Here is a 15,564-nt window from a genome sequence, read left to right on the forward strand (position 1 = left end):
GGAAAACTAGTATAAATTTGGATTTAGTAGAATAAATAATAAAATAAATTTCGATGCATGCTAAACATTTATTCTAATTTTTATATCATACTTATACTTCAGTTCTTAATGTTACAAAAGAAATAACACATAAAATTAATTAAATTCTTAGTCGGAGTTTGTTGCGACGTAATGTGAGAAACTTGCTTCGCATAAATACCTTGTCGAAAAAGGAAATAAATTATAAGTAGTTCGTTTTGCTATATTCGAATATTCTACTGACAAACGTTTTCAAAATCCGTTTAAAGATCCCCTTAAAGTTTTCGTTTGACATCAGAATCAGTTGTCGAATCAAATAATTGTTTTGAAATCAGCTTCGCTGTTATCTGTCCGCCAATCTGTATTCGTAAAAGGATTTTAAATCCAAGGTATATGTTAATATTGACTTAATTACAACAGTACTTTTAACGATTAAAAAATATTGCACTATAAAAAGTATTGCAAATATATCATTAGTTATTATTATAAAAGTTTTTATATTAACTTACGAGTTCAGAAAAGATAAAAAAAAGTCTAATGAAGACTAAGGTTTTTAAAATACTAAACTGAGATTTAAAATATTTCTTTAACTTCTCATCACAAAGAAACAATGTATTCTGCATATGTGTTTCTCTGAATACATTAACAAAAATGTATTCTGCGTATATGTTCCTTTGGCAGTGAAGCCATTTGTTCTCGCGCTACATTACTAAATTTAGTATTATGATCGTGATTTAAACAACTTTGTTTTATGATTTATCGTTAAATATCTCTTAAGAGCTGTTTAAACACATAAAGCAGAAAATATTTCGTTATTCTCTGAGTTTCGAATTTTTTTTTTCGGAGCACCAGTGAAAAAACGCTGCTCTAAACAACGGAAGAATAAGTACGATAAAAGAGAAGAAACTAAGTTATAAATGGAACAATACATTAAAGAACAATATTTGCTATAGAACTTGAACTAAGTCATTGAGTGCAAACTCGCATAAAACGTCAATTAGAACCTTATGATTTTTTTGTTTTGTGATTGTAGTTTTCTTATCGTTATGCAGTAAATAAACAGCTTTTATAAGATAAAGCCTGATTAATCCGCTACACGGTTAATTGCTTCCGGTTAATAGGGACAAATAACATTGAACGTGCACTGTATGTAATTTCAATTTTCTTTCCACCTACTTCAGTTAATTTTCGATATCCATAGTAATTTACAATTTACGTAATCTAAAGATCTGTATAATTTGATATAATATATACGTCTATATATATATATATATATGACGTAATTATATATTTTATACTTGCACTGTCTTAACGTTCATGCTGATTATTGTTTTTTCCAGTTTGATCGTTCTGGTAGAAGTAAATCTGAATCTCTAGGTGGATTGGAAGAAGTTCTTAGTAACCTGCGACCTTCAGAGTTTATTGACGAGCACCTATCAAAATACAAAGTAAGAAAATCTATATTAGTAGTGACAGAGACTTGTGATGCAGATATTTGAATTTTGCTTTTACTATAAGGCCTTCACTCTGAAATTTTACTTATTATTTTTGTAATTAACTTTTTTATTTTTTAATCTAATCATCAGCTTCAGGTTATCATTTTGGTTCTGCGAAAATTTAGCTGTTAGGTAACGCAACTAAAAATATAAAATCTTGCTGCAATTGGTTAACATTCTTCAACATTTTATGATATTTTCTGTTGAAATTATTGTGCATATTTATATACACTTTACATTGTTAATCATTAGAATCATGAAGGTGGGATGCATGAAAGGCAAAAAAGAGTAAAATGAAATAAACTAAATACTAATTAAAAATGATAAAACTAAACTAGTTGTATACCAGCAATAATATAACAAACAAATATATTAGAAAGATGCAAATTTGAAATTTTTCTCAGGTGTTAAAATCTGTTAGCCCAAAAACATAAGCGAAAAAAGAAAGTTTCTTCATCTGCCTTACAATAAATATACATATAGCTGGCTAAGGAGAGGCAATCGGGTGATTTTTTTTAATATCAACTGGTCTGAATAACTAATCCGGATATTTGGAATCTCTTGTACCTTACAAACAAACGTGGGTATTTAATGATAAAAGAAAATATTTATTCACTGAAATCTGACAATTTCATCTGAGAAAAACTGCTAGTAATGCCCTTAACAGTAACCTTTATACGTTTTTCTAAACTTAAAACTCATATTTTGATTTTCAAAAATTTAATCTATGAGATTAATCACTTACTTACAAAATACACACTGTCCTGCCCAATTTTATTTTCCGTAGTTGCATCAATATATAACATTTTGGTGGTATTAATTTTAATCTCAAACAATCGATGTTTGCGCCACACTGTTGCGTTCTATGGATTCGTAGATTTGGAGTGATTGACGACAACACTTGATGAAGTATCAAAACGCAAATTATTTGCCAGTAATTAATCAGGAAAGCTCCAAAAACACGTTTACAGTCGTCGAAAAACTACGACAAACACGCTGAAACTATCAACAGCACAGCTTTCAGGCTATCAGGCAATATCGGTGAAGACAGCTTCACAGGAAAGCACTCAGTTCGGTCGCTCTCAAAACTCAACGTACTCTCGAGACTCTCCATGCTATAGCTCGCGATGTACTCGACGATACACTCGATAGCCTCAACGATGGGCACTCTCGAGGCACCACCTCGCGATACACTCGACGACCAACTCGACACTAGACGCGTACAAGCAGGGTTTATATAGCGTTTGGCCTTAGTTCGAAAACATTCTGTGCAAAACCTGTAAAAATTCGTTCTATAATGTTCTCCATCCGTCTATGCCATATCACCAATTTTTTCGCCAAATGGGCGATTTCGTGCCAAATATGACAACTTTGCCTTCCCTTGACATTTGTGACAATCCTAAACCTGTTTTGCGGGGTAGCTGAACATTTCTTAACAATATCGAAGCTGCAGTCCAATTCCAAACATAGATTGTGAAATGAATCTGGTGTGATAGAGGAGCTAAATGAATTTTTGAAGATTATTCAGTGCTGCGGATAATGGAGATAATACATATATCTTTGTCTATCAGAAAACTCTACAGATAAACAATCACAAACTCTACAAACAAACAAAACAACAGCCCCGATATCACTTCTGTTGATCTATAGGGCAACTTGCAAATAACTTTATTATGGATCTAACTCAACCTGTCCATCGGTTTGGCAAGTTTTCGTAACAAGTGTATAGTATGGTCTTGGTGTGGCGGCATTCCATCTTCTTGAATGCAGTCATCTCTCTCTCTCTCTTTCTATGCAGTAAGTTGATGAACTAACCAGAAGCATAACAATATTAAGTGCCTTTCGCCTATAAGTATTTTTTGTTAAAAAATATGCACTTGGAAAACTCAATTTCCACATTCAGAGTAACAAAAGGATTCTTGTTTCCTCAGATTCTGATACTGTGCCCGTTAATCTTTCCACTTAAGAAGATGATCGCCTCGTCACTGAAAATAATCTTTGTATGCTGGGTTTCATCGTCCTTCATTAAAATCTAGGTAGTCTCGCAAAACTCTCATCACATTATCTTGTATTTTGATCATAATTTCTGAACCATTTGCAGTTCATGTGGGTGTTAAGTATGGTCTTTGCTTATTGTTGTCTCTGGTACTTGCAAGTCTCTACTACCTTTACGTGCTGATTTCTTCGGGCTGGGTAATAAAAGCTCCTTTCCTCAATTTATTGTTTACTCCAAGATGGAAGGTCTGCCATTTATTTCCTTTCATTTAATTACAAAGACCCTCTATCTCACGAAAGGCTTTATGTCTCTTCAAAATATATTAGTATATAGCCAGATCAATGTTAAAGCTTCGTTTGAGTGCACACTATTGAATTGATGCAAAAGTTCGTCTCAGTTTTTTAGGTGAAATAGAAAAGAAATGAAAGAAAACGTGGAGTATAGATGTAATCATGTAACTGCCATCGACCTCTTGTAGTAGGTTAATCCCTTGTAGATAAAAATCCTCAGATTTCTAATTGAAAAAATGTCTTTCACAACACTATATACTTGTAATACTGTTCAGTATTGTCTATCGATGCTTTTCATAGAGCTTATTAAACCTACTCTCCCAGCTCTGTGTTAAAAAAAGTGGCGTGCACTCTTCTTTAAACTGTCGCCCTGTGTACTAATAGTGTTTTCGCTTATTCATAAACAGTTGAAGGAAGCAATCTATGTAATGTGAACCACATTTTAAACTTTGCGGATATACATGCCAGAAGGTGAAAAAATTAAACAAAAATTTAGAACCCTTTTAACAGGCAGTAACAATTTTTACAGGTGAATATCTTCATCATCCGGTATTTCTATCAATTTACATTGCATATATAAGTGGTATAGTGAATGTATGGCAACTCTTAACATTCTATAAACGCGAACATTGATCAACTGACTTCTTTTACGACACACATATTTATTCTCTTCGCGTTTTCTAATATACGATAAGAAGTTTGAAATATCACCGTTTGTTAATGCTGATATATGAAAATCAGCTTTTCTTTAAAATATGTAAGCGTGACGTAGAGGGTAAATAGGGTTAATGTATTCTCTTTTGCAAAATTTTAGGTGATATATATTTATTTAGAAATCTGTGTCAAAAATGCTAATTTTGTAAAAGTTTTCTATTCTAATCTATTAGGTTGTCCATAAAATAATGCAGGTTTTTAACCTATATCTTTATAGTATCATAACTCAAAAACAATTTTATTAATCAAAATAAGCACCAGCCGAATCAATGCATTTTTTCCAATAAGTTTCTTTATGCCGGTAGAATTAAATTCTAAATTTCTGGACGCGATAAAGTTGTCAAAGGCGTTTCTGACCTCGTCTTGGTTTCTGAAGCATTTCTTCTGCAGAATGTTATCCAGATGTTTGAAAAAGTGGTAATCGGTCGGCGAGAAGTCAGGAGAATATGGGGGAAGAGGGAGAGTCTCGTATCCCAATTCGTTCAATTTTCTGTAGGATCAGTTGCAGGACGTGCGGCCGGGCATCGTCATGGAGAAGAACTGGCCGCATTCTGTTGACCAATGCCGAGCATATGCGTTGCAATTTTTGGTGTATTTCGTTTATTTGCTGACAGTACTTATCTGCTGTAATTGTTTCGCCCAGATTTAGGAAGCTGTGGTGGATGAGACCGGCCGCAGAGAACCAAAAAGTCACCATAATTTTTTTTAGTACAAATTTGGCTTTGGAAAGTGTTGTCGTGTCTGTTGTGTAGATAATTCTCTGATCGCGTATAAAAACTAGATGAATGATTTTCTGATTTAAGAAAATCTTAATTTTATTTGATTCTGAATTATTTATTTTAATGCTTTAATTTTGGGGAAAAACAGATGCTTCTGGGAATATTATTTAGTCTCAAAGAATATTATTTATTTTCCTTTATTTGCAATTTTTGTCCAAGCTTTGATTCATTGTGAAAAGAAGCAGGGAAAGGAGGCGATTTTTCTAAGTCATGATTTCGCACGCTTTGTCCTTTAGAATGTTCTAAAAGAAATTTCATTGTGCATTGACCATAGGACAGGAAGTACGTGACAGAAGGGTCAGAAGTTGCCACTTAACCTTCGATGTAAGTCATTCAGGTTTTGGCGATCGGGGGGTCCGGTTGTTGGCTAAGTGAAGAAGGGCGCGCATGCGCGATCACCCTTATTTCCTCATTCAGGGGTTGAAACGCAAATTTTGCCCAAATTAAGGGGGCGATAGTTGAAGCCATTGTGGGAGCCCGCGTTTGTGAAGGAGACTAAGAAATTTCGAGTTTGAAACACGTACTCTTGGAATCAGTTACTTTCTAGACTTACTCTTGGACGTTACTTTTAAAACTTGCTCTTGGGTTGAACGATAGAAAAGGAGGAGATGTAATTTACGAAGAAAGATGTTTTTCCGGCGGGGAGAGGCAACCATGCTCCCCGGCTGCGTTTTGGCTAAGAGGAGAAATTGAAGATGGGCGAGTTTTATTTTTTGCCCGACTTTGGACGAGTTTTGCTGAAGGATTTAAGACTTTCAGGATTAAGACTTTTGGCCCGACTTTCGAAGGTGAGAGGAGTGAGCTAAGTTTCTGGTGATGAAGAAAGAGGATGGTAAACCATCCAGTTGTGCTTTCGACAGTGAACGTCTGTTATGTTATCCGGCTGCAGATTTTGCTTTATGCCATTATCTAAAAAGCCGAGGACAAGGTCCTTCGGTCTTATATGAGAAATACCTCTCTTCATAGTCTATGATGTCTTGTTGTAGCGGGAAGACCAGGCAGACAGCCGTGCTGGGCAGCAGTGCTCTTGTTTTCCAGAGTGAAAACGCTTCGTCGTTAGAAAAACCAGTTACCGGCCGTGTGTGTTTCGCCAATAGTGCCAGGACAGGACGATGTCCTCTGAAACTTCCATTTGTAACCAAGGGTCAGTGCCGTCGATGTCAGCTTGGTATTAGGATACGAGTTCTCCACTTCAAGATGTCCACCAAAGATAAGTCTTTATTTTCTGTGTTTGAACTTTAAGTAAGGTTTCAGAAATTTCCTTGGAATTTAAAAAAACAACTTCGAATCTTTAAATTAATTCTAAAGGACTAAATTGCCTCCCTTTTCCCCTTTTTAATTTACCGAGACAAACATGAAGGTCCTCATATTAAATAGGATGTAATAATATAATTTGTTTGTGTAATCTTCCTTAGAACAGATGTTGAAATTGCAGATAATATGTTTCCTTTAACCTCTTAGAAATTACTGCACGTGTACCTGTTAAATTAATAGAGTCATGTAATAGATTTGCAAATCATGAATTTAAATGTAACAAAAGAAAATGATAAATTGAAGAATTCACCTGTGTCTAAAATAAGAAAATTGAACTGTAACTAAAATAAGGAATTTGAGTCTCTGATAATGATAAGATTTAATTTTAATTGTTGAGGAATTTGAATAAACTGGTATTTAATCTGGAAACCTATTACTTATGTTTTCTTTATATCTTTTATGTGTTTTTCTTATATATATATTGATTTTACATGTTGTTTATTCGATCCTCTCACGGCGCGGTCCCGGATGCATTTTCACAACGCAATGCACAAAAATTTCACTTATACGATCACTAAAATTGTGGTAATTAGCTAACTCTTAAGAGTTTAGTTTCTCAGTTGATATTTAGTTAGTTACGGTTTCCCCTGTCTGTTTCTGCATTAGTTTCATCCCTAAGAGGAAGTAGTAACACAGCAATGGTGCCCCCTGATTATCACGGCACGGTAAAGAAACAGAACATTGGTGCCGTGACCAGGATCGTAAACATAGATGTGTTTATATATTGTATTTTGTATTTATCATTTGTGTATCCGATCCTCTCACGGCACGTGACTCATAACATGTCTGACCGCGGTCCAACTACTGAGCCGAATGTCGCCAGTTGTTGGTGAGAATCCATTTTTCATCGCACGTAACAATTCGATCAAGAAAAGGATCGTTTTTGTTACGGAGAAGAGTAGACGACACTTGAAAAGGGCTATTTTTTTTTATTTTCGCTCAGTTCGTGAGGCACCCACTTATCGAGCTTCTTTGACTTTCCTATATGATTCAAGCGATCAGAAATCGTTGTTTTGCTTACATCTTCTCCGCAAGCTTATGCACGGGTTTGTTTCAACTTAAGTCTTCAAATCATCGTCATCAACAGCCGAAGAGCGTCCACGGCGCTCTTGATCTTCCAGATCAAATTCTCCATGACGAAACTTTTGGTACCACCGTTGAACTGTAGATTCATTAACACTTTTCTCACCCCATACTTCGTTAACATTTCGAGCCGTTTGTGCTGCGCTGTGGCCTAGCTTGTACTCATAAAAGCAAATTTGCAGAAAATCCCGTTTTCACATCTAAACAAAAACACCTAGTAAATATTTTTTAAATAATTTTGGAATAAAATGATTATTATAGAAATATAGAGTGAAAATGGAGCTTCAAAATGATATATAAATCAACGTAATTCAAAATATTTTTGTTGCTAAAAACGTACAGGAAAGATAAACAATTGCAAAAACCTGCATTATTTTCCGGACAACCCGATAATTATTACTGTCAAGTATTTTACTCTGTTGAGCAATGGGTTTTCGCTGCTGATAAAATCAAGCAAAAGCAAATTTCTATCAGAAAAGTTAAGCATGGCCATTACAGCTTACAGGACAACAAAGAAGAAACATTTCAGCTACGAAAACTGGTTAACGTAAACAAACAAATCTCACAATCGAGTAGAAGTAAATTTTTTCTTTAATAGTTGTTTTATAACAGTTGAAAATGAAGCATTTTTGTATAGTAAAAACTTTGCAATTCGAAGGAGTGTGCTTATCATCTTGTGGCATCAAAATTCAGTTCGTCTTATTTTTCTTTTTTTCTTCTAGGGAATGACGTGGTCAGAATTTGTTTCTCTGTGGGAGCAACGGAATGCTAAAAATGCTAAAGCTCTGTTCAGAAAGAATTCCAAACGCCAACTTCCGTCTTCAGAAACCAAAACGTCAACATTAACAAGGACAATAACTCGTCTTTTAAGCCCTTCAGAAACTGAAAAGGAGATGACTCAAGAGAACTTGGTGTCTAGTTTTGCCAAGGCCCAGAACGAGCTGGAAAGTGGAACCACAGAACCTCTCTCCGAATTTCGAAGGTATACCATTCCTGGTGATCGCATATATTATAGCATGCAATACTTCTATTGAAATTGTAGATCCATTGTATAAACTAAAAAGAATCACAAGTATTTTATGTTGTAAAAATTAAGACTACTGAGAAAAATGCTAAATATTGCCCTCTCCCTATTATTCGTTTAAGAATTCAGTACCTGACTTTGTAGTAGTAGAAGTCGAATATCTCATGAATGCTTCTAACTACAATGATATTTATGCACAAAACGTTTATCAATGAATCAGAAGTGTAGCATAGCTAATAATTAAGCCTAGATGGCATTTCTAGCGTAATATATGAAACTGGATTGATTAACAACTTTTATTATGCTCAGAAAAATATATACGTTTAAATTTACATTAAAGGAAAATCAATGGAATTTCTTTTCTGTAACTGAGTAAGAAGAACATGGCGTCTGTTCTCTCCCTTCGAATTTTTCAGATTTCGTGTCCCTTCTGTAACACTCAGAACAAGATTTTTTCCCTTATCTGAAGGTGTCAAAGGAGAGCCTGAACTTTTCTGAGATCAGTGCAAAATTTTCGTCGAATAGACTCACTTACGATGAGCCATTGAAGCAAAATAAATTCATATTGACCCAACACGGCAAATTTTAACATTCTCAAGACAGGAGTCATTGCAGAACGAATTTTAGCAAATATTGGGTTTCTGTCAATTTTAGTTTATGATTCAGAAATAAATCGCAGGTTGATTATTATAAATAAACAAAATAAGAATTAAGCTGGTGTCAGTTTTAGAGAAATATTTTGTCATTTTTGAGATAATGACTCTGGTTTTTCGTCATAAAAAAATAAAATATTCTGCGCCGTTATGCTGAGTTTTTCCGCATAAAGTGAAAATAATAAAACAAATAAATGGAAGCTTTCTTCTTACTCATTCTTAAAACAGAGGACTATACTTTCAAAATCGTGCTTTATTTTTATAAGTGCGTTCGTGAGGCACCCACTTGTCGAGTTTCTTTACTTTTCCTATTATTGCCCAAATTGTTCTTTGTTTTCAGCAGTATGCTCGTGAGACTCTTACATGTCGAGTTTCTTTACTTTTCTTCGTATTGCCAAAAACCTTGCTTGGTTTTTCTGCTTTATTGATATTTCTTACTGCAACCGCTGCAGAAATTTCTGGCGTGAACTCAAAGAGTTAACATTAATTGATTAGGTTCTATGATTGACCTGATGTTGCTAGTATTCCAGGAGTTCTCAACCGGTGGTACGCAAAGAAGCAAAGTATTTTTAACTATTAAATTCAAAAATTAAAACCCCCAATATCCTGATTGAGGTTTTTGTCTAACGCCTAGCTCTTATTTAGAATAGAGAGGAAGTGGGGGATAAAGGTAAAAGAACAGGAACACAAAGGTAATTTCCATTATCGCAACATTTAATTTACAGTCAAAACTTGCAGAAATTCTTTAAAGAAAACTATGAAACCATACGTATATATAAACATAAAAATTTTCATAAAAGAAATGGCTCTAAAATTCGTTATATCGGATTTTCATACGTTTTGAGGTTCTCTATAACAGTATATAATAATATGTAGTATATAAAGAATTGGATGTTATTAAATTGTTCGTTGGTTACATCCGTGGTTCAATATAAAGCAAGTTCTCTATAGTGGGGGCTCACTGTAAATTTTCAAGTCGCCAAACTGCATCTTATTTTGGAATGCTTTCAGAAAAATCTAGTCACTTTACATAACAGTGATGAATGTTTTTATTGCTCATTTCAGCTGACCTTTCTTTTTTGTTCGCCCGTGATTTATTAAAAATTCTATTTTAGTCTTCATTACAAATTCTGTCATTAGAGCACTATGCGCTTAAAGCCATGGCCAATATGCTGTCTTATTTACAGGAATGCAGATATAAAGCATTGCGAATTACTATCTGGAGCTAAATAGGAAGCAATGTTTATTCTAAAAGGTGAATAGTTAACCTGTGCTTCTGAAATGTGTATGCGTTGCCATTTGAGAATAATTGAGAAGTTCCTCCTAGGCAGATAGCCATAGCGTGCTTTGCCATAATCAAATAAACCAAACCAAATCAAACCTTAAAAACTTGAAACCGCCTATGGAAATGCAGTGTGATACAGCAAAAGTCAGATATTTGTGTTTTGAGTTTCGTCGGGGGGGGGCAGCTTCCTTCTGCATACTTTTATCTATCTTACAGGCTTGTATAATGTACATGTAGCAGGCTTAAGCATTGAAATTAATTTTTCATCAAGCGTTGTAATATGAACACCTGCAAAATAATTTTCGGGAAAAAGAACGGAAGACACATAATTATATCAATAATTTTTTAACTAAAAGTACACAAATACATTATAGAATTTTGTGTGACATCACTAACAAACAGAAAAAATATGTAATAACGTATTTTGTATTGCATCATTAACCCAAACACATGCATTTTGCATGTAACTTTACACTCATCAATACAAAACACATTTTTTACTCGATTCTAGTAGATTCATATGTGCATAAAGCAACATTGGAACGCATTGCAAGATGTTTTAATAATTTAATAGAATCTTTGGTGTTTTGGTTTCTTTTATTTTTTTTACTGTAGGATAGCTTTTTTTAAATTAGTTATAGATATAATCTATCAGTGAATTTGAGGTCTTCGAAAAATGGAAACACTTCACTGTTCACTCTTTTGAATTCTCTAATATTGAAATTGCCAGCTTTAATCACAAAACGTGTATTTAATTCTGAAGAATGAAACAATGGAATTGTTTTTTATAAAACTTTGGAAAAGATTACTGTGGGTCATTCCTTGCCTGTGAAGCTAGAGATGGTTTGCAAAGCTGTATGCAAATAATACGAAATACATCAATGGCAAAAAAATACGTACCTGTGTTTGTTATTATTATATAGAATTCGCTATTAAAATTATGTAAAATATAAAAATAGTGCTGAAATATTTTAAGTTATTCCTGTGATGACATCATTCTTCGAAATATATTACGTAGAATCTTGCCAAAGGTCTAGGAAATTAGGGGTTTTTTTATTTTTCTAATTTGCATTGATACAAGTTTTCAACAAAACATTTAATTGAATACACTTTTTCCAACGAAAAACAAATATTTTTAGGTCTTTTTGTCATTTTCAAAAACTTTTTTTGTGTCTCCTCATTCCACTTATTTATCACAAGGTTAAACTGTCCAATCTAACAACAAACTGTAAAAGTTTCTTTTCAAATGTGGGAACAGAATACTCCTAGGAGGCTTTGAGAATTTTCTGAAGTTTTCAGGCCCTGTTTTAGCAAAATGAAAATTATTGTTCTTCACATCTTCCATGGTTGCAAAAATAGTGCTACAGAAATGCTTCTGTATTAATCAAACAGCTAAATTGGACTAAGCAACACTGCACGGGATAGCTGCATAAACATGTCAAAAATTGTCTCTGGACGATATCTTTGCCTATAATTTCTAGGAATTGAAATAGAGGTCAATTCCTAGAACTCTGGAAATATCTCCCTTATTAATGAAGCAGCTCGCTTTTCTCTCACCAGTGGTGGGGAATCCTATCCAGAAATAGATTACCATGGCAACTCTTTGCACCACGTACGTCACAAAAGTAACTGACCGTAAGAAAGCGGGCTGAGATATGATTTTTCAAATTTATCAAATAAAAAAGAAATAGAAATGTTAATAAATAAGCCAAATGCAGTAAAACTATAATTATTTAAAATAATGTAGACAGATATGAAAAAAGAAAATTTAGGTTAAAATAAACACTTTCGCCTATATATATGATTTCTGATTCGCCTTAAATCTCTTTTTATAACATTTTGAATTTAACGCTTCACGGAGTGTTTGAAAGAGAAAGTAACTGCAGATTATATTTTAATATATTATTTACCCTAGACCAGCGGTTCTCAACCTTTTGACTAACGCGTACCATCTAAACAAAATCTGAAAAGCTTTAGTACCACCAACACATTTTACAATGATTATTTTTTAATTTCTTAACGGAAATATAAATATAAATATATATATTACCATTTGAACAACCTATTGGCCATTTGTATTGAATATGCACACATAAAAAATATTAGATTAAAAATTGGTTACTATTTTAAATATCGAAATTTAAGTTATAATACTTTAATTCTAAAATTTAGTGTGAAATTTGGGCCTGTTTAAGAGAGATCAATTTCTTTATGTCTGGTCTTATTTCAATTAACTTTAACGGTAAATTAGGATCCAATTTTAATTTTGTTTTGTATTTTTTCAAATAAAACGTGGAAGAAAATACTTATTCACTCAAATAGGTTGTGCAAAAAGGCAATAAAAGTTTAACAGCTTCATTTGAAAAGCCTTTAAATTCCTTTTTTTGAGTTCAGTCAACATTTAACAACTGTGTTATTTTTGAAATCTTCAGTTACAATTCGATCACAGGAAATTTCTAACAATTTTTCTTTTTCTCTCCGATAATTTTGAATGTAATAGTTAAAAATACTTTGTTCCTTTGCGTACCACCTATATTTCGCTTGCGTAATACCAGTGCTACGCGTATCACCGGTTGAAAATCGCTGCCCTACACAACTATTCCTAATGAACTAATAACTAATGAACAAATTTCTAAACAAGAAAATAATTATAAAAACAGTTTGAAAATTGAGAGTAAAGGAGTTTTGTACATTCAAAGTTTATTTATATAGTCTTTATATAGCAAGAACTGCTTATTTATTATTCTTGCAAATGTTAAACGTTTCATAACTTTATGTGTAAAGTTTACGGAGATGAAGTGTAAAGAATTCTACTGACTTAGATCAACACGTTTCACCCAACGAATCTGGATATTTTCTGCTCATATTTAGGAAGGAGGTATGGAAGTGAAGTTACTCGTTTTAATAATCAGTGGCTCTGTACTGGGTAAAGTAGCATTAAATAAAGGTACCCTCCATTTGACAATTCTTTTTCACTTTTAAAAAGGTCTAAATTAGAATTCTTCGGTTAACGAAAGAAATCCCAACACGGTTTTCTTTCCACGGAAAAAGGTTGTGACATTTAATTATCTTTTACTATCAGGTAGTTTTATGTTGATTTTTTTCCTTTATGCCTCATTTCGTCACCTTGTTACACTCTCAATCCAAAGGTTTGTTCAAATTTTGTAAGGGCGTAGGATATAATGAGAAGGAAATCCTAACCATTATGATGCGAAGTAAAAGTTCGGCTACTTTCGCTGCTGTATCGCTTTGGAGGCTAAATCTGAACTGATCTGTAAACAGAAAAATCTTCGTTTGATCAGCTGTCCAGTCGACATGTTGACGCGGCCACCTCAAGCGTTCTCTTCTTTGAAGTGACGGGAGCGACACGCAAATGGCTGGTCGCCACCCGTACAGACCTGCTTCGTGAAGTCTTATACGCATGTTGACGTTGACAACAACCTTCTAGAGGCTGCAGCAAGGGAGCATCTGAGTTGAGTCGGAGTGAATTCTATTCCCTCGTACGCGTAAAAACAACTATCAGTCATCAGAGCTGTCCTTATCTGAACCTCCTTGGTTGCCGTATCTGTGGTTAGAAATTATTGCCAAAGTCTAAGAACCACATAAGGACTCACATTTAGCCATCTGGCTACTTCTGCCTGACCTTGTCTTGCCTCTAGTCTCCCTATAGCTCTCCATCGAAGTTCTTGGGACAAATGCTGCCTAGAAGGCATTGGTCCAAATTGGCTAGCACAGATTTCCTGTCTCAGTATCACAGCGAAATTTGAAGGCTTGCTCTTAAATATGCAATTTTATGCTCCTCTGAGAAGACATATTTCGATTGCAGCGCCACTAATTTGTATACTACAGTTTTACACAGCAATTCTTATTTGACAACATATTCAAATTTTATACTGATTGGCTTATTTTTGAACGAGTTATTGCTATTTTTGATATTTTACGTTAATTTTTGGAAGTTCCGACTTCTTTCTTCACTTTTCATTTAATTATATATATATATATATATATATATATATATATATAAAGGGTGATTCGCAACCAGTGTAGAGGATACAGAGACGACTCAGAATCACATAGGAATGCAAGGTCGCAAATGCCATATGGTGCAAAGCAGCAGAGAAAAAGAACAGAAACAGCAACACATTAATGGGACAGAAAACATTTTATTGAAAGGTTGTACTACAACAGTTGTTCGAAATTACGACAAGAAGTGGTCCAGCTAGCCTGACAGCAGCGCTGTATGGAATTCCTAGGTTCTGGAAGATTCCTCTCGGCCATCTTGCGGTAGATGTCGCTGAACGGAAGGTTGTTGGAACAGCGATCCTGCTGGAAGTCGTAATTTCCCGAGGTAAGTAGGTGGGTGACGGAGGACGGCCTGATGTATAACATAGGTAAACAGGCATGTGTCACGCGTCCTCCCGGGGCCGATTTCATGAGCTAATTGACAGTTGACATTTTTGAAAACAGGATCCCGACACCAGGGAGGCTTACACAGACGAGTCGAGTTGTCCGAATCCTGCAACTGTCCAGAACAACGCCCTAAAACAGAAAGGTTGAATATTGCCATAACAACGCATACAAGGGCTGGTTGCATCGTACATAAAAACTTTTGTTGATACTTGCTTACATACATGAGACGAAGGATAACTGATACACATATTAGATAAACATACTGATTCATAATAGATAAACATACATGAGCTATACATACATGATACATAATCATATAACTGAATTTCTCCGTGGCATACATACGATTACTGATACTGATTCATAATACAAAAGCATACATGACACATAATCATACTACTGAATTGTTCCCTGCCATACATACAGTTACATACAGATACTAAATTGTACAAATCAAGCTTAGTGTGTTATGTGTGTGTGATTCGTTCACTTTGTGTGTAAT

General features: G+C 34.3%; 1 protein-coding gene across 1 annotated transcript in view; it reads left to right on the forward strand.

The window, feature by feature from the left end:
• Nucleotides 1-15,564, forward strand: part of LOC118180869 (uncharacterized) — a 778,920-nt gene that overhangs the window by 584,038 nt on the left and 179,318 nt on the right. The window contains exons 12-13 of the mRNA XM_085820677.1: nt 1,359-1,466; nt 8,413-8,672. Coding sequence (XP_085676803.1) covers nt 1,359-1,466; nt 8,413-8,672 — 368 coding nt within the window. The remainder of the gene's footprint in view (nt 1-1,358; nt 1,467-8,412; nt 8,673-15,564) is intronic.

The sequence above is a fragment of the Stegodyphus dumicola genome, chromosome 7 (assembly GCF_044657685.1).
Source record: "Stegodyphus dumicola isolate Sdum_Otavi_A_Nest chromosome 7, ASM4465768v1".
NCBI classification, from domain to species: Eukaryota; Metazoa; Arthropoda; class Arachnida; order Araneae; family Eresidae; genus Stegodyphus; species Stegodyphus dumicola.